Source organism: Trachypithecus francoisi, unplaced genomic scaffold, assembly GCF_009764315.1.
Source record: "Trachypithecus francoisi isolate TF-2019V2 unplaced genomic scaffold, Tfra_2.0 Lachesis_group11, whole genome shotgun sequence".
In the NCBI taxonomy this organism is placed as follows: Eukaryota; Metazoa; Chordata; class Mammalia; order Primates; family Cercopithecidae; genus Trachypithecus; species Trachypithecus francoisi.
The window spans coordinates 100,048,579-100,074,446 of NW_022681456.1; the positions used below are offsets into that span (position 1 = coordinate 100,048,579).

General features: G+C 42.3%; 1 protein-coding gene and 1 non-coding gene across 4 annotated transcripts in view; one reads left to right on the forward strand and one right to left on the reverse strand.

Moving 5' to 3' along the window:
* DENND5B (DENN domain containing 5B) overlaps nt 1-23,954 on the forward strand; it is a 208,207-nt gene extending 184,253 nt beyond the window's left edge. For 2 of the 3 annotated variants that reach the window (XM_033222494.1, XM_033222492.1), the window contains 7 exons: nt 2,188-2,333; nt 5,711-5,829; nt 7,463-7,650; nt 12,796-12,878; nt 13,097-13,223; nt 16,641-16,815; nt 18,659-23,954. In XM_033222494.1, coding sequence (XP_033078385.1) covers nt 2,188-2,333; nt 5,711-5,829; nt 7,463-7,650; nt 12,796-12,878; nt 13,097-13,223; nt 16,641-16,815; nt 18,659-18,842 — 1,022 coding nt within the window. In that variant the 3' untranslated portion in view covers nt 18,843-23,954. The remainder of the gene's footprint in view (nt 1-2,187; nt 2,334-5,710; nt 5,830-7,462; nt 7,651-12,795; nt 12,879-13,096; nt 13,224-16,640; nt 16,816-18,658) is intronic. The other variant, XM_033222493.1, reaches the window with a different exon arrangement.
* On the reverse strand, nt 9,307-9,418 carry LOC117091139. The gene has a single exon (XR_004440260.1). It is a non-coding gene; the product is annotated as a U6 spliceosomal RNA (small nuclear RNA).
* Nucleotides 23,955-25,868: the final 1,914 nt, after the last annotated feature.

Consider the following 25,868-nt stretch of genomic DNA (forward strand, 5'->3'; position numbering starts at 1 on the left):
ATCCTCCTGAGTAGCTGGGACTACAAGTGTGTACCACCAGGCCTGGCTAATTATTTTTTTTTATTTTTTATAGAGACAAGGTCTCACTTTGTTGCCCAGGCTGATCTTTTTTTTTTTTTTTTTTGAGACGGAGTCTTGCTCTGCCACCCAGGCTGGAGTGCAGTGGCCGGATCTCAGCTCACTGCAAGCTCCACCTCCCGGGTTTACGCCATTCTCCTGCCTCAGCCTCCCGAGTAGCTGGGACTACAGGCGCCCGCCTCGTCGCCCGGCTAGTTTTTTGTATTTTTAAGTAGAGACAGGGTTTCACCGTATTAGCCAGGATGGTCTCGATCTCCTGACCTCGTGATCCGCCCGTCTCGGCCTCCCAAAGTGCTGGGATTACAGGCTTGAGCCACCGCGCCCAGCCCCAGACTGATCTTGAACTCCTGAGCACAAGTGATCTGCCCACCTCAGCCTCCCAAGTTGCTAGGTAGGATAACAGACATGAGCTCCCATGCCTGGCCCGTCCCCATTTCTTTTTTTTTTTTTTGAGACGGAGTTTCACTCCTGTTGCCTAGGCTGGAGTGCAATGGCGTGATCTCGGCTCACTGCAACCTCTGCCTCCTGGGTTCAAGCGATTCTCCTGCCTCAGCCTCCTAAGTAGTTGGGATTACAGGTGTGTGCCACTACACCTGGCTAATTTTTGTATTTTTAGTAAAGACGGGGTTTCACCATGTTGGTCAGGCTGGTCTCGAACTCCTGACCTTGTGATCTACCCACCTCGGCCTCCCAAAGTGCTGGGATTACAGGCGTGAGCCACCACACCCAGCCATTTTCTTTTTTCTTTTTTTTTTTTTTTTGAGACAGAGTCTCACTCTGTTGCCCAGGCTGGAGTGCAGTGGTGCAGTCTCGGCTCACCACAACCTCTGCCTCCCAGGTTCAAGCGATTCTCCTGCCTCAGCCTCCCAAGTAGCTGGGATTACAGGTGCACACCACGACACCCAGCTAATTTTTTTTTTCGTATTTTTAGTAGAGATGGGGTTTCACCATGATGGCCAGGCTAGTCTCAAACTCCTGACATCAAGTGATTCACCTGCCTTTACCGTCCAAAGTGCTGTGATTACAGTCCTGAGCCAACATGCCCGGCCCTGTCCCTATTTTTTAAAAAGAGAAGGGAGGGATGAGCGCAGTGGCTCACGCCTCTAATCCCAGCACTTTGGGAGGCCGAGGCAGGTGGATCACCTGAAGTTAGGAGTTGGAGACCATCCTGGCCAACATGGTGAAACCCCATCTCTCTACTAACAGTACAAAAATTAGCTGGGTGTGGTGGCAGGCGTCTGTAATCCCAGCTAACTCAAGAGGCGGAGTCAGGAGAATCACTTGAACCTGGGAGGCAGAGGTTGCAGTGAGCCGAGATCGCACCATTGCACTCCAGCCTGGGCAACAAGAGCGAGACTGTCTCAAAAAAAAAAAAAAAGAAGGGAGGACATGCGTAACGTCTGACCTCTTGTGCTTCCACATTTGAGCAAAGGACAGTAATAGGGCAGTGACATCTAGTGGTGTGTCTGTGGAAGAGCCTCCCCTGGCTTCTCTTGCACCTGAGTCACCTTAATAGCTTTCCAAGTTGTGGTTTATAGACTTCACAGTATGTCCAGAGTGGAGGTGCCATTGTTTATTATTTGTGGTTTTTGCATATTGTTCTGTAAAGTTGGGACGGGAAAGTTCTGAAATGCAGCGGTTTAAAGCATTGCCCAAGAAACAGTACTGTCCAAGAAGTCATCCACCCCTCTTTGTATATAAAACCATATCAGTAATCATGTTCATTTCTACTCAATTTTGGTACAGAATTAATTTTTAAGAAAATTTAAGCAATGAAAAACGTAATATACACAGTCAATGTTCATATCTTTAGGTATTCTGGTACTAATGCTTGAGATTGTTCATACACTTAATGGTGATATATGCATCATACATACATGATGATATACATGCTGTGAAAACCACTGCTGCAAGTATTGAAACTTCTGGTTTGCAAACTAGATCTCATCTTTCTAGACTGAAAGGTTTTGATATCAACTTTTCATGTAAGTACCTCTTGATAGATCATAAAAAGCAAATTATCAATGAAAACCAATAGAGTTCTTAATATATTGTTACAAGGAGAATTTTATTCCCACTTTTTTATTAGTTTCTGCATTTTTCTTTCAGTGATTCCATATAGGTCAGTGATCATCCCAATCAAAAAGCTGAGCAATGCAATAATCACATCAAACCCTTGGATCTGTGTATCAGGAGAGCTAGGAGACACAGGAGTAATGCAGATTCCCAAAAACCTCCTCGAAATGACCTTTGAGGTAGGTTCAGCTAACACCTTTCCTAGCAGAATGTATCACGTGTAGTTTTACAGATGGATTCTGTCTGGCTTTTTCATTTTTCCTTGAATCAAACAAAACAGAGGAACATTCAAAGCGTGCAGGATCATTTTTGTGATTATATGTCAAAAGTTGTCTTAAGCAGCTTATACTAATTTGTTTTTGTTTTCCATTTTCATTGTTAAGCTCTATTTTTCACTTGTGGTGTGCTTTGAGGCTTTCCAGGTCTTCTCCCATTATTTTCAGGGCCTAGCACAGATCCTAGCAAGCAGGAAATATTCAAATAAATGTTTTCCCCACAGTGGTTCTCTTCCCTACTGTAAAATGCTTTCTGCCCCAACCTGGTCATCCTTTGGCAAAAGGACAGGAGAGGTGATATTCACGCTTATGGATTTTATTTTATTTTATTTTATTTTTTATTTATTTTTATTTTTTTGAGACAGAGTCTTGCTCTTTCGCCCAGGCTGCAGTGCAGTGGTGTGATCTCCACTCATTGCAACCCCCACCTCTTGGGTTCAAGCATTTGCTTACAGATTTTAGACCACATGGTGACATTTATAGAGTGATGCTATAAAAATGCCTTTTGGCCAGGCACAGTGAGTCATGCCTATAATCTCAACACTTTGGGAGACCAAGGCAAGCAGATTGATTGAGCCCAGGAGTTTGAGACAACCAGCCTGGGCAACATAGTGAGACCCCATCTCTACAGAAAATACAAAAATTAGCTGGGCATGGTGGCATGCACCTGTAGTCCGGGTACTTGCAAGGCTGAGGTCACTTGAGCCCAGGAGACAGAGGTTGTAGTGAGCCAAGATTGTGTCGCTGCGCTCCTGCCTGGATGACAGAGTGAGACTGTCTCAAAAAACAAAACAAACAACCTTTTAATATTGTAGTCAATTTTCAGGTCTTACTTGGTGAGATAGTTCCGTGTGGTTAAGCCTGTACACAGGTTGATCTTGGTGGAGGAAGAAGACAAATAACTGTTGTGTTTGAGGAAGGAAATGGTACTAACTGAATATCCCATTCTCATGTTCCTTGGGGTCTTGAAATAGCAGTTTCCACTTAGAGTCATGATACCACCCCCCTGCCCCAGGAGCCCAGTTTGGCCTTATTCATGCAGTAGACTCAAAGCCACCTGTATATAAAATATTAAAACCCTTGGCTTTTCTTCATCTACCAATAATGGAACTACGTTAAAAACCCCATCATTGCCATTTCTAAGCTGTCTCTCTCATGTCTACCTACTTCTTTCCATCTCTGCTGTACAACTAATTCAAGATGCCATCATCCCTAAGCTAGAGTATGGTGATACCTTCTCACTGAGCTACAAAGAATAAAGTGCTTTAAGAACTCGTAGCTCTGGCCGGGCACAGTGACTCAGGCTTGTAATCCCAGCACTTTGGGAGGCCAAGGAGGGCAGATCACCTGAGGTCGGGAGTTCAAGGCCAGCCTGACCAACATGGAGAAACCCCATCTCTACTAAAAGCACAAAAATTAGCCGGGCATGGTGGCACATGCTTGCAATCCCAGCTACTCAGGAGGCTGAGGCAGGAGAATCGCTTGAACCCGGGAGGCGAAGGTTGCGGTGAGCTGAGATTGTACCATTGCACTCCAGCCTGGGCAATGAGAGTGAAACTCCGTCTCAAAAAAAAAAAGAAAAAAACTCGTAGCTCTAATGGATACAAAAAAATAGAGTGAATAAGACCTAGTATTCACTAGCACAACAGGGTGACTATAGTCAAAAATAATTTAACTGTACATTTTAAAATAACTAAAAGAGGCCGGGCGCGGTGGCTCATGCCTGTAATCCCAGCACTTTGGGAGGCCGAGACGGGCGGATCACGAGGTCAGGAGATCGAGACCATCCTGGCTAACCCGGTGAAACCCCATTTCTACTAAAAAAAAAACAAAAAACTAGCCGGGCGAGGTGGCGGGCGCCTGTAGTCCCAGCTACTTGGGAGGCTGAGGCAGGAGAATGGCGTGAACCCGGGAGGCAGAGCTTGCAGTGAGCTGAGATCTGGCCACTGCACTCCAGCCTGGGCAACACAGCGAGACTCCGTCTCAAAAAATAAAATAAAATAAAATAAAATAAAATAAAATAACTAAAAGAGTAAAATTGGATTGTCACACAAATTATAAATGTTTGAGGTGACGGATACCCCATTTACCCTGATACAGTTATTAGGCATTGCATGCCTATATCAAAATATCTCAATCCATAAATATACACATCTACTAGGTACCCATAAAAATTAAAAACTAAAATTAACCAAAAAAAGAACTTACAATTCTGATGTTCTCATCCAGCACATAGTTGGGGTCAGCGATCTTTTCATTATCAGATTTTAGAAGTCAGAATTTAATTAGTATTCATTTTTACTATTCCTATTATGATTGCTTTATTTTGTACTTGTCCACAAAGGGCCAGTGAAGATAACTTACTGATAGCTATGCCTTTTAAAAAATAGCTTCAAAGACTTCTAGTATATGAGGTCTGAGGTCAGTTCTGCCTGAGTATCTTATTGGAACAGAAAAATGTCAACATCTCATGTACCCTATAAATATATATACCTACTGTGTATCCAAAAAAAAAAATTTTTTTTTAAAGAAAGAATATCGGCCGGGCGCGGTGGCTCAAGCCTGTAATCCCAGCGCTTTGGGAGTCCGAGACGGGCGGATCACGAGGTCAGGAGATTGAGACCATCCTGGCTAACATGGTGGAACCCTGTCTGTACTAAAAAATACAAAAAAAAAACTAGCCGGGCGAGGTGGCGGGCACCTGTAGTCCCAGCTACTCGGGAGGCTGAGGCAGGAGAATGGCGTAAACCCGGGAGGTGGAGCTTGCAGTGAGCTGAGATCCGGCCACTGCACTCCAGCCTGGGCAACAGAGCGAGACTGTCTCAAAAAAAAGAATATCAGTGTCAGTGATTTTTAAAATCTATAATTGTTTTCTTGACCTCTCTGTAACTAAATATAAATAGCATCTTTTTCCTGTTTTTTGAAATTCTTCTCATCCTTCAAGGCACAAGTCACCGTGTCAATGTTGTTTGTGGGTTCCCCAAGTAGAAGTAACTGTTCCTTCCCCAGCGTTCTTCTAGCACTTTTTATATCTCTAATCTAGCACTGTGTGCAGTCCCCCTCATTTGGTAGTTAATGTCCATATGTCTCCTATCTCATTATGTGGGAGCTCCCTGAAAGCAAGGAATACATGTGAATATATTTCTCTAGTGCATAGCTGAATACATTATTCAGGGTTTGTCTATGCAGTTGTTAAATTAGACAGAACCAAAGTACCTGTAAAGCTGAGATGTAACAGGATGGGATTGAGTACTAAATAACCTAAGGTCCTGTCCCTACAGTGCCAGAACTTGGGGAAGCTGACCACTGTTCAGATTGGTCACGATAACTCAGGACTGTTAGCCAAATGGCTAGTGGATTGTGTCATGGTCAGAAATGAAATCACAGGACATACATACAGGTAAGTAAATGGCCTTGGGAACTCAGAATTCTTTGTTTTAAGACTCTTCAGATAAGAAAAGGTTTAAGAATTGTAGGCCGGGCACAGTGGCTCATGCCTGTAATCCCAGCACTTTGAGAGGCCAAGACGGGTGGATCACCTGAGGTCAGGAGTTTGAGACCAGACTGACGAACATGGTGAAACCCCATCTCTACTACATAAAAAAATTAGTGGGGCATGGTGGCGTATGCCTGTAATCCCAGCTACTTGGGAGGTTGAGGCAGGAGAATCACTTGAACCCAGGAGGCGGAGATTGCAGTGAACCGAGATTGCGTCATTGCACTCCAGCCTGGGCAACAAGGTGAAAATCCATCTCAAAAAAAAAAAAAAAAGAATTGTTTGAGTTCTTCTACTGCCTTCTGAATTTTAGGGTTTTTTTTTTTTCCAGGGGCAGGGAACAATTTTTTTTTTGTTTATGTCATACAAAATTGCCCCCCAAAAAACTTTTTTTCTTTTTCTTTTCTTTTCTTTTCTTTTTTTTCTTTTTCTTTTTTTTTTTTTTTTGAGACAGAGTTTAACTCTTGTTGCCCAGGCTGGAGTGCAGTGGCACTATCTTGGCTCACTGCAACCTCTGCCTCCCAGGTTCAAGCAATTCTCGTGCTTCAGCCTCCCAAGTAGCTGGGATTACAGGTACCCGCCACCATACCCAGCTAATTTCTGTATTTTTAGTAGAGATAGAGTTTCACTGTATTGGCCAGGCTGGTCTCAAACTCCTAACCTCAAGTGATCCACCCGCCTTGGCCTCCCAAAGTGCTGGGATTACAGGCATGAGCCACCATGCCCAGCCTCAAAAAACTTTAAAATAACAGATGTAGGGCCGGGCGCAGTGGCTCAAGCCTGTAATCCCAGCACTTTGGGAGGCCGAGTCGGGCGGATCACGAGGTCAGGAGATCGAGACCATCCTGGCTAACACAGTGAAACTCCGTCTCTACTAAAAATACAAAAAAAAAAAAAAAAAAAATTAGCCGGGCGAAGTGGCGGGCGCCTGTAGTCCCAGCTACTGGGAGGCTGAGGCTGAGGCAGGAGAATGGCGTGAACCCGGGAGGCAGAGCTCGCAGTGAGCCAAGATCGCGCCACTGCACTCCACCCTGGGTGACAAAGCGAGACTCCATCTCAAAAAAAAAAAAAAAAAAACAGATGTTTGCTGCTATTAGTCCACAAGTGTTGGGAAGATTAATATAACTCTCAGAAAAAAGAAAATCAAAAAGAGCCTAAAATAATTTCAGTAGGAGGAAAAGATCTCTTGGATTCCACTAGTCACAGTCAACACTACTCTGTGGAAACATTGTCCTCTTTTCTTCTGTGCCTTACCTCCCAAATTAATTTCTAGTTTGAAAATATTCTGACCAGGTGCAATGGCTCACACCTGTGTAATCCTCCCCACACTTTGGGAAGCTGAGATGGGAGGATCACTTGAGGCCAGGAGTTCAAGACCAGCCTAGGCAATGTAATGAGACCTTCTCTCTACAAAAACCACAAAAATTAGCCAGGTGTGTTGGTGCACACCTGTAGTCCCAGCTACTCAGGGGGCTGAACGAGAACCCTGTCTCAAAAAAAAAATAAAAAATAAAAAACTTGTTTTCTGTCCTACCAGATTCCCATGTGGACGGTGGCTGGGGAAAGGCATTGATGATGGGAGCCTGGAGAGAATTCTTATTGGAGAATTGATGACATCAGCATCAGATGATGATCTAGTAAAGCAGTGTCGGACTCCACCCCAGCAGAAGTCACCCACCACAGCTAGGAGATTGAGCATCACTTCACTGACAGGAAAAAACAACAGTAAGTATATTTAAATTTTTCCTATGTGCTCATATGATGTAGGCGTCATGTGACCATTTGATAGAAAACAGTTGTGTTAATGAATGTAGTGAGGAGATTTTAAAAAGAAGAAAGTTGAGGAAAATTCATATTCAAAAGCTGGAAGAGTTTAGAGTTAAAATCTATTTTTTTAAAAAACCTGCATGCTCTGTTTGTATTAAGCTGTGGAAATATAAGTAAATATTTTACCTGAAACTTTTATTTTTTGAGACAAGGTTTCACTCTGTCACCCAGGCTACAATGCAGTGGCACAGTCTCAGCTCCCTGCAGCCTCTGCCCCCTGGGTTCAAATGATCCTCCCACCTCAGCTTTCCAAGTAGCTGGGACTATAGGCACACATCATCACACCCGGCTAATTTTTGTATTTTTTTTATAGACTGCCTTTCGCCATGTTGCCCAGGCTGGTCTTGAACTTCTGAGCTCAAGCAATCTGCCTGCCTCAGCCTCCCAAAGTGCTGGCATTGCAGGCATGTGCCACCACATCTGGCCTTGCCTGAAACTTAAAGGAGAAATAATAATAGTTATATGTTACAGTACTCCCAGATAGCCATATCTAGCCTTTTTTTTTTTTTTTTAAGGAGTCTTGCTCTGTCACCCAGGCTGCAGTGCAGTGGTGCCATCTCAGCTCTCTGCAACCCCCACCTCCCAGGTTCAAACAATTCTCCTGCCTCAGCCTCCCAAGTAGCTGGGATCACAGGTGCCCGCCACCACACCTGGCTAATTTTTTATATTTTTGATAGAGACGGGGTTTCCCCACTTTGGCCAGGCTGGTCTCAATCTCTTGACCTTGAGATCCGCCCACCTTGGCCTCTGAAAGTTCTGGGATTAGAGGCGTGAGCCACTGCGCCTGCCCCGGTGTCTCTTATTCTAAGAGATTAAAATTTCCTTCTACCCCTTCTGTTCCAATTTTCTTCCTGTAGTAGGGATGAAATAAAATACTATAAAGGAGTTAATTTTATGAATATTATACTATGTTCACATGCCATTTTTAGTATATAGTAAACTTTCTAACTTATACTAATGTAGGCTTTAATAGACTAAATTACTAATGTAGGCTTTAATAGACTAAATAATGTCTCCCAAAAATGTAAAATTCTAACCTCTAGAATCTGTAAATGTTGCCTTATTTGGAAAAAGGATTTTTGCAGATGTGATAGGGATCTTGAAATAAGGAGATTGTCCTGGATCACCTACATGGACCCTAAATGCAATCATATGTATTCTTTCCCAACACTTTGGGAGGCCAAAGTGGGCAGATCACTTGAGGTCAGAAGTTTGAGGCCAACATAGCAAAACCCCGTCTCTACTAAAAAAAAAAAAAAAAAAAAAAAAAATTAACCAGGCATGTGGTGCATGCCTGTAATCCCAGCTACTCAGGAGGCTGAGGCATGAGGATTGCTTTAACCCAGGAGGTAGAGGTTGCAGTGAGCCGAGCTCATGCCACTGCATTCCAGCTCGAGTGACAGAGTGACACTCTGTCTTTTTTTGGGGTTTTTTTTTTGGTGCCAATTTTAAATAGTTTTATTTAAGACTGCATTTTCCACTTACAATACAGTGTTTATAAAGTGCAGTGTTATTTCCTTCTCCTGTGCATATGTTCCATAGTCAAGTATTGAGGAAAATATGGAATGCTTCACAAATTTGCTTGTCATCCTTGTGCAGGGGCCATGCTAATAATCTTCTCTGTATTGTTACAATGTTTTAGTATATGTGCTGCCGAAACAAGCATGACTGTCTCTTAAAAAAAAAAAAAAGAAAACCCAAGGAATGCTGGCAGGGCGCTATGGCTCACGCCTGTAATCCCAGCCAGCACTTTGGGAGGCTGAGGTGGATCACCTGAGGTCAGGAGTTCGAGGCCAGCCTGACCCGTCTCTACTAAAAATACAAAAATTAGCCGGGCATGGTAGTGTGCACCTGTAATCCTAGCTACTCGGGAGGCTGAGACAGGAGAATTGCTTGAATCTGGGAGGTGGAGGTTGCAGTGAGCTGAGATCTGGCCACTGCACTACATGCACTACAGCCTGGGCAACAGAGCGAGACTCCGTCTCAAAAAAAAAAAAAAACAAGGAATGCCAACAGCCACCATAAGCTAAAACAGGCAAGGAAGGGATTTTCCCCTAGAATTTCAAGGGAATGCAGCCCTGCTGACAGCTTGCTTTTTTTTTTCTTTTGCCCAGTGATAACTAAATTTTGACTTCTGGCCCCCAGAACTGCAATAAAATGTATTTCTGTCACTTAAGCCACAAAATTTTGTGAGTCTATTACAGCAGCCACAGAAGGCAGCCACAGAACATGAATATAGAGGCAGTATTTAGGGAAAAGTTACAGAAGTTTATCAGTGAAGGGGCTTTTTAGCTATAGATTATAATCACAATAGAATAACAAAGGTACCTAATTGTCCGGAGCCGTGAGGCCCGGAAATTGCCGCCGCCTCTGTTGCTTAAGCTCCGCATTGCGGAGACAAGATGGCGCACTTCCTGGTTCTTCATCATCAACTTTTCCCGCGCGCGCGAACTTTCCCCGCGCGCGCGCGCGCGCGCGTAGATAACTTCCCGCCCCCGGGAAAGACTAAGTCTACCGAGCATGCGCCTGGTGACATCTCTCATTATTCTCCTCCCCGCCTGCTCTGCCGCACTTCCTCTTCCCTGCCAGCCTATATAAGGCATTGCACCGCCGCCATTAAACGAGACTTGATCAGGATACTGTCTTGTCTCCATTTCTTGTGTCTCTTGTCTCTCTAAATTCCCACCCCCTCCTCCAAGGTCTGTGTTAACGATCCCGCTGGACGGGACACCTAATAGGTTCTTAGTTTATTAACAAAGTAGTTTCCCTAGATTCTGTTACTCTCTATCCATTTGCTAGCACATGATTGTGTATTAACCATGTGTGCAGTTTTTTTGTTTTTGTTTTTGTTTGTTTGTTTTTTTGACTGAGTTTTGCTCTTGTTGGCGGGGCTGGAGTGCAGTGGTACAGTCTCATCTCACTGCAACCTCCGCTTACCAGGTTCAAGCGATTCTCCTGCCTCAGCCTCCCAAGTAGCTGGGATTACAGGCATGCACTGCCATGCGAGGCTAATTTTGTATTTTGGGTAGGGATGGGGTTTCACTGTGTTGGCCAGGCTGGTCTTGAACTCTTGACCTCAGATGATCCTCCCGCCTCAGCCTGCCAGAGTGCTGTGATTGCAGGCGTGAGCCACTGCGCCCAACCAATTTAAAGCACTTATAGCAACAAATATTGGTAAGGATGTGGAGTAACAGAAAGCTCATGCATTGCTAGTGGGAATACAAAATCAAAAACATCTTGGCATTTATAAAGATACATGTACACTTACCGTACCCTTGGCCCAGCAATCTCACTCCCAGATATGTACACAAGAGAAATGAATACATGTATCTACACAGACTTGTACGCAGTTGTTCTTAGAGCTTCATTCATAATAGCCAAAGATGGAAACAACCCCAATATCCATCAACTGGTGAAAGGATAAACAGATAGTGATATATAGCTGTTTATACACCAGATCTCTATAAAAGCAATATAATAATAGAAAGCAGATCAGTGGTTGCCAGGAGTTAGGAGCTAAGGAAGGTAACTGAAAAGAGCACAGGGTAACTTTCAGGAATGATGGAAATGTTCCATGTCATGATTGTGGTAGTGGTTACATGACTGTCCATTTGTCAAAGCTCATCAAAATTGGTGACTTTTAGTATATGGTGAATTTTAATTATGCTGATTTAAAATTTAAAAGTAGGTTTCAGCTCAATCAATCCGAATTATTATAACAGCTGAGTCAGTCCAATTTCATGGGGGTATTATTTGAAAGGTTTTTATCCCCCATTTTTTTTTATCATACTTTCTTTTCTCACTCTATAAGCAGAAAAGTCTGAGTGACCCAAGACTCAGAAATGGATAACGGTATTTTCTCACAGTATGTTATATGTAAGATGGTATTCAGAGAACTGAAAATTTTTAAAATCAGTTTTAAAATAATATTGATCAAGGCTCTTTTGGAATGGGTGACAGGTTTCAAAATAGACTTGATGTCTAAAAGAAGAAATAGAGAAAGGTAAAGGTTAAAAAACAAAAAGCTACTGGGTAAAGAACTACTAGGAACAAGAGGCCGTGGTATCAGTACTTCAGTTATAGGAGGTTTTCATTTTAACAATTTTTATGCATTAGTGTAGAAAAAACCTTGAATTTCACTGAAAGAAATGTTTATGCAAGAAATCCTTCAGCAGTATGAATTCAGAGATTCTTAAACATGAGGATGTATGGGTTTTCCTTTATAGTGTGATAAGTAAATTAGAACTACAAGAAAATCCAAACTATATACCTTTTCTCTTGTTACCTACTTCTAAAATGTTTACCACCTTTTTTAAAAAACAAACCATTCCTTAGATTTGGTGGACAAAAGTGATTTAGGTCCCATTCAAGCAGCCCACCAACCTATCCCCCAGGAAAGTAGCCTAGAAGAGCAAGTACTGACTGGCAGAAGGAAGCAGTGCTGAGACAGATTGACTAGCCAGGAAGGGAGGGAGTTCTGGGCTTCAGGCCTGGATGCCACAGGGTACCTGGCATTTTCCCCTTATTTTAAACACAACAGCAAATCTTCAGACTCCAGGTTAGCTATCCAGAGCGCCTCAAGCCTTAGGCTATGCCCACTAACAGGCTCATAGGTACGTAGCATAAGGGAACATTTGAGGAGCCTTGCTTCTCATATTTAGGGGCTTGCTTGCATTTTGTGACAGGCACCATGCTAAGTTGTTTACTCCTATAACTTACCACTTTTCCCAATGAGGTGTGTATTTTCCCTATTTTCAGTTGAGGAAACTGAAAACTCAGAGGAAGTTAGACACTAGGCTAGGGTTATAGATTGCAGATGGTAATGCTGGGATTTGAATCTAGGAATCTCTTGGATTATTTTCCATTTTGCCAGGATGCCTCCCACTTGGCCAAACTGGCCAGAGGCAAGTTCTATAGAGCCCCTGGCAAAGCCAGCCTGCTCTGGTGACGTACTTCCTGCCTAGGTGGACACAGTCGATGTCCCATAGTACTTTGGTTTATTTATTTCCCATGAGAATGCAGCCACTGTTTATTATTTTACAGAACCCAATGCTGGGCAGATCCAAGAAGGAATTGGAGAAGCTGTGAATAATATTGTGAAACATTTTCATAAACCTGAAAAAGAGGTATTTATGGGCTATAAAACTTAGTATAGTGGGACTTTTAAAGATGCTTTTATATGTGATACACGAGGCAATATGGGGTGCTTGAATTTTCATTTGTAAGCTTTCTGGTAGCTGTAAAAATATGCTTCATATAGCTGCATTCAGCACTTGCTTCTCTAGTGTTTTTCTTAGACATAGATGCAGGAGATTTTTCTTTGACATTGTGTTATGCCCCACAGAGAGGAAGCCTCACTGTGTTGCTGTGTGGAGAAAATGGCCTGGTTGCAGCCCTTGAGCAGGTTTTCCACCATGGGTTCAAATCTGCCCGCATCTTTCACAAGAATGTCTTCATCTGGGACTTCATAGGTAAATAAAGCAGATATATATACTTTAAGGTCACTGAAGTGTTTCTTAGGGACTCACAGACCCAGGATCTGAGTGAATAAGGGTTAGTGATAAGGGTATATATATATTTTTTTCTTTTTTTGAGACAGAGTCTTACTCTGTTGCCCAAGCTGGAGTGCAGTGGCACAATCTTGGCTGACTGCAACCCTCCTTCTCCTGGCTTCAAATGATTCTCCTGCCTCAGCCTCCCAAGCAGCTGGGACTACAGGTGTGCACCACCATGCCCAACTAATTTTCGTATTTTTACTAGAGAAGGGGTTTTACCATATTGGCCAGGCTGGTCTTGAACTCCTGACCTCATGATCCACCCGCCTCAGCCTCCCAAAGTGCTGGGATTACAGGAATGAGCCACCGTGCCCAGCAAGGGTATATTTTTTTAAAAATAAATATTAAATTAGCTGAGTGTGCTAGCAAACACCTGTGGTTCCAGCTACCTGAGAAGCTGAGGCAGCAGCATCACTTGGGCCCAGGAGCCCAGGAGGTGAAGGCTACAGTCAGCCATGATCAAGCCACTGCACTCCAGCCTGGGCAACAGAGTGAGACCCTGTCTCAAAAAGTATATATAATAATAATAAATATCAAGTACTGTCTTTGTTTTTCATTCACTCAACAAATTATAATATGTACAATATTCCAAATATTATTTGAGTTGCTCAAGATATACATTAATAAACAAAACAGAAATCCCTATGGTTGACAAACTTATACTCAGGTCAGTGTGGGAAACAAACAATACACAAAAACATAACAAATAATGTAATTCGTATGGTATGTCAGAAATGTGACCATTGATCTGGAAAGAAATAGAGCAGTATAAAAGGAAATAAAAGTGGGGAGTGGTCTTTTAAACGGGTGGTTTTAGACTGTGCTGAATGTCAAGGTACATTGGAGCATAGAGTTCACGTAGGTGAGGAAGTAAGCCATGTAGGTATCTGGGAAGAGGGACTCCAGGTTGACAGCACTACCAGTGCTAAGCCCCAAGGCGGAAGTGTTTCCATGGAACTCCAAGACCAGTGTGACTGGAGCACAGCAAGAGAGAGAGAGAGTAGGAGACTCGGGGAGGTGGTGTTTAGTGCCAGTGCCAGATTGTGTAGGGCCTTCTAGGTGATTGGAATGACCTCAGCCTTTATCCTGAATTAAACTGGAAGCTGTTGGAAGGCTTTGAGCTAAGGAGTGACATGATAGAACTTTCTTGTTTGTTTGAGATGGAGTTTCACTCTGCTGCCCAGGCTGGAGTGCAGTGGCCCCATCTCAGCTCACTGCAACCTCTGCCTCCTGGGTTCAAGCAATTCTCCTGCCTCAGTCACTGAGTAGCTGGGATTACAGGTGCCTGCCACCACACCCCTAATTTTTGTATTTTTAGTAAGACGGGGTTTTGCCATGTTGGCCACACTGGTCCCAAATTCTGTTCTCAAGTGATCCACCCAGGTCGGCCTCCCAAGGTGCTGGGGTTATAGGTGTGAGCCACTGCGCCTGGCCAGTTTTTGTAAAAGGATTCCTCTAGCTCTGTGTTGTCCAGTATAGTAACCATTAGCCACACATAGCCGTTTAAATTTTAAATCTATTTAATTTTTTTGTTTGTTTTAGACAGAGTCTCACTTTGTTGCCCAGGCTGGAGTGCAGTGGCCCCATCTCAGCTCACTGCAACCTCTGCCTCCTGTGTTCAAGCAATTCTCCTGCCTCAGCCCAAGTAGCTGGGATTACAGGTGCCTGCCACCACGCCCAGCTAATTTTTTGTATTTTTAGTAGAGACGGGGTTTCATCCTGCTGGCTAGGCTGGTCTCGAACTCCTGACCTCAGGTGATATGCCCACCTTGGCCTCCCAAAGTGCTGGGATTACAGGCGTGAGCCACCACGCCTGGCCAAATCTATTTAATTTAAATCAAATGTAAATTTCATTTTCTTAATAACACTGGCCACATTTCAAGTGCTTAGTAGCCACACCTGGCTACCAAATTGGACCTTGTAGATGGAGAGCATTTTCATAATCACAGAAAGCTCTTTTGGAGTGTTTCTGCTCTAGCTTGCTAAACTTTGTGATCTTTCTTTTGGTATGCAGCTCTTCCAGAATTCATAGTTTCTTTAAATGGGCAATTAATCATTTTGTGTTTTCTGTTTTTTTTTGTTTTGTTTTGTTTGTTTGTTTGTTTGTTTTTTAAGACGGAGTCTCCCTCTGTCGCCCAGGCTGGAGTGCAGTGGCCGGATCTCAGCTCACTACAAGCTCCGCCTCCCGGGTTTACGCCATTCTCCTGCCTCAGCCTGCCGACTAGCCGGGACTACAGGCGCCTGCCACCTCGCCCGGCTAGTTTTTTGTGTATTTTTAGTAGAGACGGGGTTTCACCGGGTTAGCCAGGATGGTCTCGATCTCCTAACCTCGTGATCCGCCCGTCTTGGCCTCCCAAAGTGCTGGGATTACAGGCTTGAGCCACTGCGCCCGGCCCATTTTGTGTTTTCTAAATAAGGCCTAGATGAAGTAGTTTATTTCCTCTAACTTAGAATAGACAAAAAAAAAAGGAAAGTTGATAGAAATAGGCCCACAGGAGTGGTTTTTTTCTTCTGGAATGTCTAGAATCTTATATTGCTTCTGCTTCTCGTGTATATACATATGTCTGTCTTTGTCAGATACTTATTCAGGTACATTTCAAGGGTCTTGTTGCAAAGTGTTAGCAAGTCATTCTATAAGTAGAACACAGAGGGTATTATTTCAGTGGCTACCACGTCATTGCTGGTTACTCCTAGAAGGTTCCAGTCTTAACAGAAGATGCTATTTTTCTTTTCTTTTTTGCCAGTTTCTGTTTCATGAAGGTATTTTAAAGGGAGTAAACTTTATAGTCTTCTGGAATGCAGTCTAGATTAGAAAATAAATTCCTGGCTGGGGGCGGTGGCTCAAGTCTGTAATCCCAGCACTTTGGGAGGCCGAGACGGGCGGATCACGAGGTCAGGAGATCGAGACCATCCTGGCTAACCTGGTGAAACCCCATCTCTACTAAAAAATACAAAAAACTAGCCGGGCGAGGTGACGGGCGCCTGTAGTCCTGGCTACCCGGGAGGCTGAGGCAGGAGAATGGTGTAAACCCGGGAGGCGGAGCTTGCAGTGAGCTGAGATCAGACCACTGCACTCCAGCCTTGGCGACAGAGCGATATTCCGTCTCAAAAAAAAAAAAAAAGAAAAGGAAAGAAAAGAAATTCCTGGGAACGTATTTATTGTTCTACCATGAAACATGGACCCCTGAAATCAATGATAAAGTAATGATATTGGCTTCAGGACTGACTGTATGCAAAGCATCATTAGTGTTTCCATAATAAATTAAGTGATGAATCTTTCTATATATGAAGTGTTGACATATATTGTGATGTAATTCTGACTTTTTTCCTCAGAGAAAGTGGTTGCTTATTTTGAAACAACTGACCAGATTCTAGATAATGAAGATGATGTCCTTATTCAGAAATCATCCTGTAAAACTTTCTGCCACTATGTAAATGCTATTAATACTGCACCCAGGAACATTGGGAAGGACGGCAAATTCCAGATTTTAGTTTGCCTTGGAACAAGGTACAAAGCCAGTGTTTTATTTTCCTGTCTTTGTTACACGTTGAACTGTTACATGTTGAACTAGAGTCCAGGAAAGGTTATACCAGATCATACCCCTTCCAGAGCTCTCCTTTGGGTTTCTTTCTTTCCTTTTACTTTTTCTTTTGAGACAGAGTCTCACTCCATCGCCCAGGCTGGAGTGCTGTGGCGTAGTCTTGGCTCACTGCAACCTCTGCCTCCTCCCTCGAGTTTAATTCACCACTACCACTACATGAGGTAGCAAACGATTTTCTCATTTTAAAGATAAGAAAGTAGAAAATAGATGAGGCACACATAAGTTAGCAGACTTTCCCAAGGACACACAGAAAAATGGGACAGAGCCAAGTTCACACCCTGTCCCACTGCAGAGCCCAAGGTCTGCACCATGACTCTATACTAGCTCCACAGATAGATGGGTAATAGAGAGGCTGCTAGATAATGAGACACATACACCGTACATATTTGCTATGTAAACCTTATATAGTGTATATACCACTATATTTACATTTAATAACATTATGGGATTCTTGCTATATATCATCTTCTCTCTAAGACTATTCCTACCCCTTTATTTTTTGAAAGTAACACATAGGAGCGATACAATCCATTACTTTTTTTTTTTTTTTTTTGAGACAGAGTCTTGCTCTGCCACCGAGGCTGGAGTGCAGTGGCCGGATCTCAGCTCACTGCAACCTCCGCCTCCCGGGTTTACGCCATTCTTCTGCCTCAGCCTCCCGAGTAGCTGGGACTACAGGCGCCCGCCTCGTCGCCCGGCTAGTTTTTTTGTATTTTTAAGTAGAGACAGGGTTTCACCGTATTAGCCAGGATGGTCTCGATCTCCTGACCTCGTGATCCGCCCGTCTCGGCCTCCCAAAGTGCTGGGATTACAGGCTTGAGCCACCGCGCCCGGCCAATCCATTACTTTTAAAACAGCTCTCAGAATTGTAAGAAATGAAACATAGAGACCTTTAGATTTCTTTTTTTAAGTTACCCATGTAGTATTTGTTTTTTCCTGGACCTTAAGAGCCCCAACCTGAGACTGAAGATGGCCTGGTTGGGGATGCTCAATAAGGATGTCTTAGGAACTTAGCAATGGGTTACTAATGTCAGGTTTGATCAGGAAAAACTGAAGATGTGAGTTTTTATCCTCCTGAAACAGCTGGTTTACAGAACTAAGTTCTGTATTTCTTCTTCATAAAAGGAGCCCAGTTTTAGCTGTGCTTTTAAAATTTCTTTTGAGCATGATCTTTATCTCCTTTTATTTCTATACTCTCCTGATTTATTAGACCAATGCAAACTCTCATCTGGTTTATAAAATCTGCTTAATGTTTTTCTGCTTTGATTTTGTTCCTCACCCTGTTATGTTGTATAAGTTAAAAAAAATAAAAAGCAAATCCCTACAGTTTAGTGTAGTCTTTCTTCCAAAAGGTCGGTATACTGTGGCATGCCTTGCCACAGAGTAACACTCCTATTAAATAAAAAAATAAAAAAAATAAAAAGACATAGAAAATGACATTCTGCCTCTTTCTAAAAGGTGGTAAAATCAGAATAGAGAATGTCTTTAATGTGCATAGACTCTCTAATGTAATTAAATTGGGTTTAAAATAATGGGTTTTCCCTTTAGCTTTACACTGTCTCATCACTGTTTTTTTTACCAGAAAATATTCAACTTCTTGGCTTTGATTTCCTCTCTCCTGACCTCTTAGCTTAGATAGATTTTGTACCATCAAGCCCCACACCTACCCATTCACACAGGCTCCACTGTGTGCCTTGTTCTGCAGCGAGGCCAGCAGTGCTTAGGAATTGTTTCTGTTTGGATCTGTAGGGATCGCCTGCTCCCACAGTGGATTCCATTGTTAGCTGAGTGTCCTGCCATCACTCGAATGTATGAAGAGAGCGCTCTCCTGCGAGACCGCATGACTGTCAACTCCCTTATCCGAATTCTGCAGACCATTCAAGACTTCACCATAGTCCTAGAAGGATCACTCATCAAAGGAGTGGACGTTTAACCCAACTGTCTAGAAACTCATCCAAACCTTGCTCCTTCCCCAACTAGGGGACCAATTTGGACTTGTCTGACAGTAGTGAGTCACTGCAGGGGCAGCCCAACATATGCCCCATTTGGAACAATCCTCACTCTACAGACAAGGCAAAATGTTGTATTGTAGTTCATTTGAACCTGGAATTTAGTATATAATAGAGTATTTTCATGTGTTAGATGTGTGTAAATATGCTATCTTTAAGAAATTATATTACTCGAATAAGATGCTTTTCTTAGATTGAATATTCCTGTGACTTAAAATAAGTAGCTTAAAAATGTTGGGGGTTGGGGGGGAAGAGTGGTGCTAGCCAGGAAGAAGCCAGTAAAGATGTAAATACAGTGCAACCCAGTCGGGCATTTTTTTTCTCCAGGTATCACAAAGAAACCCAGAATGCATTGTTACGTAGTAGCCATCCATCGTGGAGTCTGATCCTTTGTATTGTGAATGCACACAGCTTTACCTACTGTACCGGTAGTCTGCACTTGTATCTTTTAAGTTACAAACTGTTTATATATTCGAATCGTTAGTCACTTCTCCAGTCTTTTGGAAAAAAATTTCAGTCCGCACATGATGATATAATTGGAGTATTTTAAACACTAGACCCCAGGAGCTTGGCTGAACTGGAAAGAGAACATACAAAGAAAGCCCTGAGAAGTGTGTTCAACTGTGGGATTATAACTTCTTTACACTTTGGAAAGATTAGCCTAGACTAACTTCATTCTTGGCATTTTTATTCTTGTTAGTTGAGGTACATTGGGGAGATGTGAATTTCAGTGTTAGATTCATAGTCAGAAGAATTGCAAACAGCAATTTGATTCTGTACTTTTAAGTGTGGCCATCTAAACTCTGCAGTGGTCTACCTCTTAAGGATAACCACGAGCTCTGTCTTTGTTAGGGCCTAATCACCCACCTCTCCAGGGCCCATCCCCCCTCGGGAAATGGAAGGAATGTCTAAGGAGGAGGAGGGTTCTGTGTGGCTTGGAATGTTTTTGTGAAAGCATTTGTTGACCATGATAATGCAAATAACAGAAGGAGAGAGAGAATGAACCCTTTCTGGGTATTTCAGGGCAAGCTTTACATTCCTTTGTAGGAAGGGGAGTAATAATGTAAAACAACTGACCCAGAGAAGGTAAAAGCCACTGGCAGCACAGGCTGATAAAATGGAAGCAAAACAAGAGGTGGCAACAATTTTGAAGGACCAAAAGTTGTGAGTAACTTTCCAGTTTGATAGTTTATAAAGAAGTTAAGTAAATGTAGTATTGGCTAGTTACTCTTAAGTCCTCATCTTCTGGTATGTCCTGTAACGCTAATTAGGCATTTGTACATTTTTAGCAGCAAAATTGCCTCAGCAGAGCTCCTAGTTTTATTCCCAGTTGTGGCTGAAAAGCAAAGCCATGGCGTCAGTATCCTTGTGCAATCTGAGGGTGCTGGGCTTTGACCAATTGTATTGTTAACCTTATTTCCTGGAGGAAGAAACTAGTGAAACAAGTGCCTAACTCCCTTTATCAAACACTGTATTCAGCCAAGGACAGCCTCTTTTAACATTGACTTCATGCTTGAGGAAAAGGAGAGTTGATGGCTGTATTTAAAAACCCATGGAAATGGTTTAAGAAGATGGTTCTGGGTAGACCAGAAATTTGTTTGCCTGAAGCTAAAGTGTGTCTACAATGGTACGGCTCTTCCAGGGACCTGGAAAGTCTATTGTGGGAGATATCCAGAACCTGTTTTACACTGGGCTCCTACTGTGTTTAGTGATCAGAAACTATAGAGGGGTCCAACCCAGGATTTCATGCTTGTATCTTCATAACGCCATGCTCCTGACAGGTCTAGGCAACCAGGGGGATGACTTAGGTTAGTGTGCTAGGATTGACGCACCTCATCCAGCCGTCTTACTTTATAGATGGGAACACTTAAGGAATAGAGAGATTAAATCTTACACTTACCCCACAGCTGGTCACTGACAACACAAGCTCTAGAATTCATGTTTGCTTGTTTGTTTGTTTGTTTGTTTGATTTCACCAGGCGGCATGAGACTGACCTTCTGGCATTCTTACTAGTAGTCTTTCTATTAAACTATTGGATCTTTATTCATCCACCTATACAAGGAGGAAATAAGGATGAATATTCATTTAGTAGAATTAATATTCATATTAACACATTGCTATCAGATTGTTGGGAATTAACATCTTGTAAAAACTGGGAGCAGGCCAGGTGCGGTGGCTAACGCCTGATTTAATCCCGGCACTTTGGGAGGCTGAGGCACTTTGGGAGGCTGAGGCGGGTGGATCATCTGAGGTCAGTCAGGAGTTTGAGAACAGACTGGCCAACATGGTGAAACTCCGTCTCTACTAAAAAAAAAAAAATAGACAAAAATTATCCGGGGGGTGGTGGCAGGGCCTTTAATTCCAGCAACTCAGGAGGCTGAAGCAGGAGAATTGCTTAAACGCAGGAGGTGTGGAGGTTGCAGTGAGCCGAGATTGTGCCACTGCACTCCAGCCTGGGTGACAAGAGTGAGACTCCGTCTCAAAAAAAAAACTGAGAGCAAAGTTGGATTTGGGGCCCATGAATAAAACCATTACTTTAAAAAGTAATACCCCCAAAAAAGTTACACCTAAAGTTTCATCTTCATGCCTTTGTGTAATATGACTGTAATAGTGAAATGATTTTAATAAAACACATCAGAACTGACACATCCTCTTGGATGATGGGTCCTTTAGTCACCTTGTGAGCCCATGTACTTACTCCGTTGATACAGCTCATGCTATAAACGTGTGGGGCCCTCCTTGTGTGAGCTGCTTGAATGGCTGGTACCCCCATTCTTTTGAATATTCCCTATAGTGGTCAATCCTGGCCTTTAAGAATAAATTTAAATACTTGGAAATAGTCCTTAGGATCCAAGTTTGATCAATAAAAAGGATGCTTAGGCTGAGTTTGGGGTCACATTAGAAGTGCAACTATAAAGAAATAAGACATGTTGGGCATGGCAGTACACACCTGTAGTCCCAGCTGCTTGGGAAGCCAAGGCAGGAGGATCACTTAAATCTAGAAGTTTGAGTCCAGCCTGGGTAACATGGAAATCCCATCTCAAAAAAACAGAACAAAGGACTTAGTTTTTATGTGGCTCATAACTGTCTCTAAGTTATACCAAAAGTTTGAGTACAACTGTAGTAGCAGAATGCTTAGAATAAATGCTTGACTTTTAAGCTGACTTTTGGAAGGACCATACCCACATAGAGGCATCTTTTCTGCTGTGGTAATTTTTAAAATTAATATATTGCTTTAGGATCATGTCTCAAAGTTAAATAAAAAAAATCAACATTTAGTTTGTTTGTTTTTTTTTTTTTCCTGCAAATAAATTAAATGCCTAGGACCATAATGATTATTTTTGCATAGTAATAGCTGGTGAAGAAGTTGTTTTAAAATTAAATTGCCAAAAGTATTACCTCTTGAAATATTTATTTTCCCAATGTTTTTCATATGTCCTGAAACCCTTAATCTCGACCTTTATGACACAGTGGCATTACACTGATGTTGGAAGTATGTGTGAGATCTGTGCCCTGGTCGGGAGTCATATGCCTTAAAAATGACTGCGAGTCAGTGTGAAGTAGTATAAAGTGGAGTCCTAAGTGGGAAAAAGCAGGCTACTGAGGACAAAAGCCTCCCAACCCTCCCTGCCCTGTTTTCCACTGGGAATGAGAATTTGATACGAGGAACTTAAACCTTGAAGAAGTGTGGATTTCCCTCTGAAATTTAAATGTTTCACACATTTTTGTACCTTTTGTAACCCTGTGGTATTTACTTTCACATGGCTTTTTAAAAAATTATTTTAATGAACTTCTGTCACACTATATGAATGATATGGGGGAAATACTGAATTGCTCATATTTCCTTTTTTGGCAATAAAGCACCGTTATATGTTCATGTAAGTGAAAAAGAGAGGTTCAAGACTATGCGACAGCTTATGTGTAGTATACGTTGGCATCCCTAAGGTATTTTGAAACATGAGGTCACAGACAAGGACCTCAAATTTCCAGGGAAATATTTATTTCACAACATTAGGAGTGTGGATCTTCATAATGAAATACCTTCTTTCTGCTAAAAATTATGATTTTTTTCATTTAGGGAACTGAATATTTTCTGTGAGGTTTACAGAAACTAGTCTATCCTTTTCACTATGTTGAAAAGACAATCTGAACTTCAGCTATTTATATTTCAGTATTAACACACCTTCACTGATTGAGAGTCTTGAGCCCTTCTCTACTTTTATAGTGAATCCTATTTCCAAGTCATCCATGTCTTTTGAAATCTGTTTCTTATATAAGTATTTATCACTTTAATGTTTAGCATAAATAGGAGACAGAAAAGGATAATAAACTACTAGGTCCTTTATTCCTATTAAATAAACTTACCAATCCCTTGAATCAGCTGAATTCTAAGCTTTTTGAAGCGGTTGCTGATGTAGTGTGATCAAAAGAATCTAAGGAGAACCTCATCTCCAAAATCTGATTAGAGTTGTTCACCCTCTCAAGGACAAGATAAAGATTGGCTTCAGAGATATATCACATCAAGATAAAGGGAAGAAAAAAACCTCAAATAAAATTTTTCCTCATTCGAAGGGATCCAGGGTATCCTTGGATTATGTAGGAGGGAATCATGCTTGTTCTAATTTACCTGAATGTACTTGTGTGTGAATCCAATCTTGATTCTAAACACCAAGTCTTGTCAACAATAGAGAAGTATAGTAAGGAGTTCCTGTTGTCAATCAAACAAGGGTGTGAAACATTTAGAATGCTCTGTGTTACACTTGAACCATGTATAAATGTACCCTGTGTATCTTTTTTTTAAAATTAGCATTTCTGAATTTAAATTATATTGTTTTTCTTTGTATTGTTAACAAAATGCATCAGAACTGGATTTTTTTCTCATCTGAACATAATATAAAATTTAAAAGAGTATTGTGATATTAAGCACTTTAACATACATATCAGACAAACTGACGTGGGTTTTTCAGGTTTGGGAGTACATTTAAATATGACTTTTCATGCTTTGTTCTTTACAAATAAAACTGTGGGATTGATACTTTGTTTTGCTTCATTGTTGTAGAATCTTGATAGTGTTTCATAGGATAAGAGATTCCAGAAAGCAGGGAGATCAAACCGAAACCATTATGTAGAAAAATAGAGCCTTCTGAGTAAGGGGTGAAAATTTGAACCCTACCTCACACCATACAGAAAAATCAATTCTTGGTGGCTAAACAACCTAAATGTGAAAGATGGAACATAATTTTTAGGAGACAATATGAAATGTACTTATTAACTTGGGAAAGGAAGTTTTCTTAAGACATTTAAATTATAAAGGATAAGTGTGATAAATTTGACTAGGTTCACAGGTGCTTTGCTGTAAAAAAAAAACTGACTATATAAAAATTAAGAATTTCTGGTCATCAAAATATATCATTAAAAGGAGAAGGCCTGTAATCCCAGTATTTTGGGAGGCCAAGGCGGGTGGATCACCTGAGGTCAGGAGTTCAAGACTAGCCTGGGCAACATGGTGAAACCCTGTCTGTACTAAAAATATAAAAATTAGCCAGGCATGGTGGTAGTTGCCTGTAATCCCAGCTACTTTGGAGGCTGAGGCAGGAGAATTGCTTGAACCTGGGAGGCAGAGTTTGCAGTGAGCTGAGATGACACCATGGCACTCCAGTCTGGGGGAACAGGAGTGAGACTTAAACAAAAAACTGAAATTCTTTTTTTTTTTTTTTTTTTTTGAGATGGAGTCTAGCTCTTTCACCAGGCTGGAGTGCAGTGGCACAATCTTGGCTCACTGCAACTCAAAAGAAAAAGAAAAGTTTGTAGGAGGAGCATCAAGAGCTACTTTTGGGGATAACAAGTTTGTGATGCTTTTGAGATACCTATTAGCAGATAGAGATGCTGGGTAAGCATCTGCACATATGGATTGGGAGTTGAGAGAATAATAATGTATTCATCACAGTCCAATCAGGAGACAGAAACCACACAGCAATTTGAACTGGGGTAGTTGAATGTAAAGAATAATGTAGGCCAGGCCGGGCGTGGTGGCTCAAACCTGTAATCCCAGCACTTTGGGAGGCCGAGACGGGCGGATCATGAGGTCAGGAGATCGAGACCATCCTGGCTAACATGGTGAAACCCCATCTCCACTAAAAAATACAAAAAACTAGCTGGGCAAGGTGGCAGGCGCCTATAGTTCCAGCTACTCGGAAGGCTGAGGCGGGAGAATGGCGTAAACCCGGGAGGCGGAGCTTGCAGTGAGCTGAGATCCGGCCACTGCACTCCAGCCTGGGCGACACAGCCAGACTCCGTCTCAAAAAAAAAAAAGAATAATGTAGGCCAGGCGTGGTGGATCACGCCTGTAATCCCAGCACTTTGGGAGGCCAAAGGGGGTGGATCACCAGGTCAGGAGTTCGAGACCAGCCTGACCAACATGGTGAAATCCTGTCTCTACTAAAAGTACAAGAAGTAACCGGGCGTGGTGGCGCATGCCTGTAACCCCAACTACTCTGGAGGCTGAGGGAGGAGAATCACTTGAAGCCGGGAGGCAGAGGTTGCAGTGAGCCGAGATCATGCCACTGCACTCCAGTTTGGGCAACAGAGAGACACTCTGTCTCAAAAAAATAAAAATAAAAGAATAATGTGTTAGGGGTCTCCAGAGAAACAGAACTAATAGGACATGTATAGATAGAGAAACATTTTAAGGATTTGGCTCACACAATTGTGGAGGCCTGCGGAGTCTAAATCTTTATTGTGGGCCATCAGGGAAGAGGCAGTTCAAGCCAAAAGGCAGTATGCTGGCAGAATTTCTTCTTGCTCAGGAGGAAGTCAGTCTTTTTTATATTAAGGCCTTAAACTGATTGGATAAGGCCCACTCGTATTACGGATAGTAATTTGCTTTACTCGAAGTCCACCAATTAAAATGTTAATCTCATCAGGCACTGTAATCCCAGCACTTTGGGAG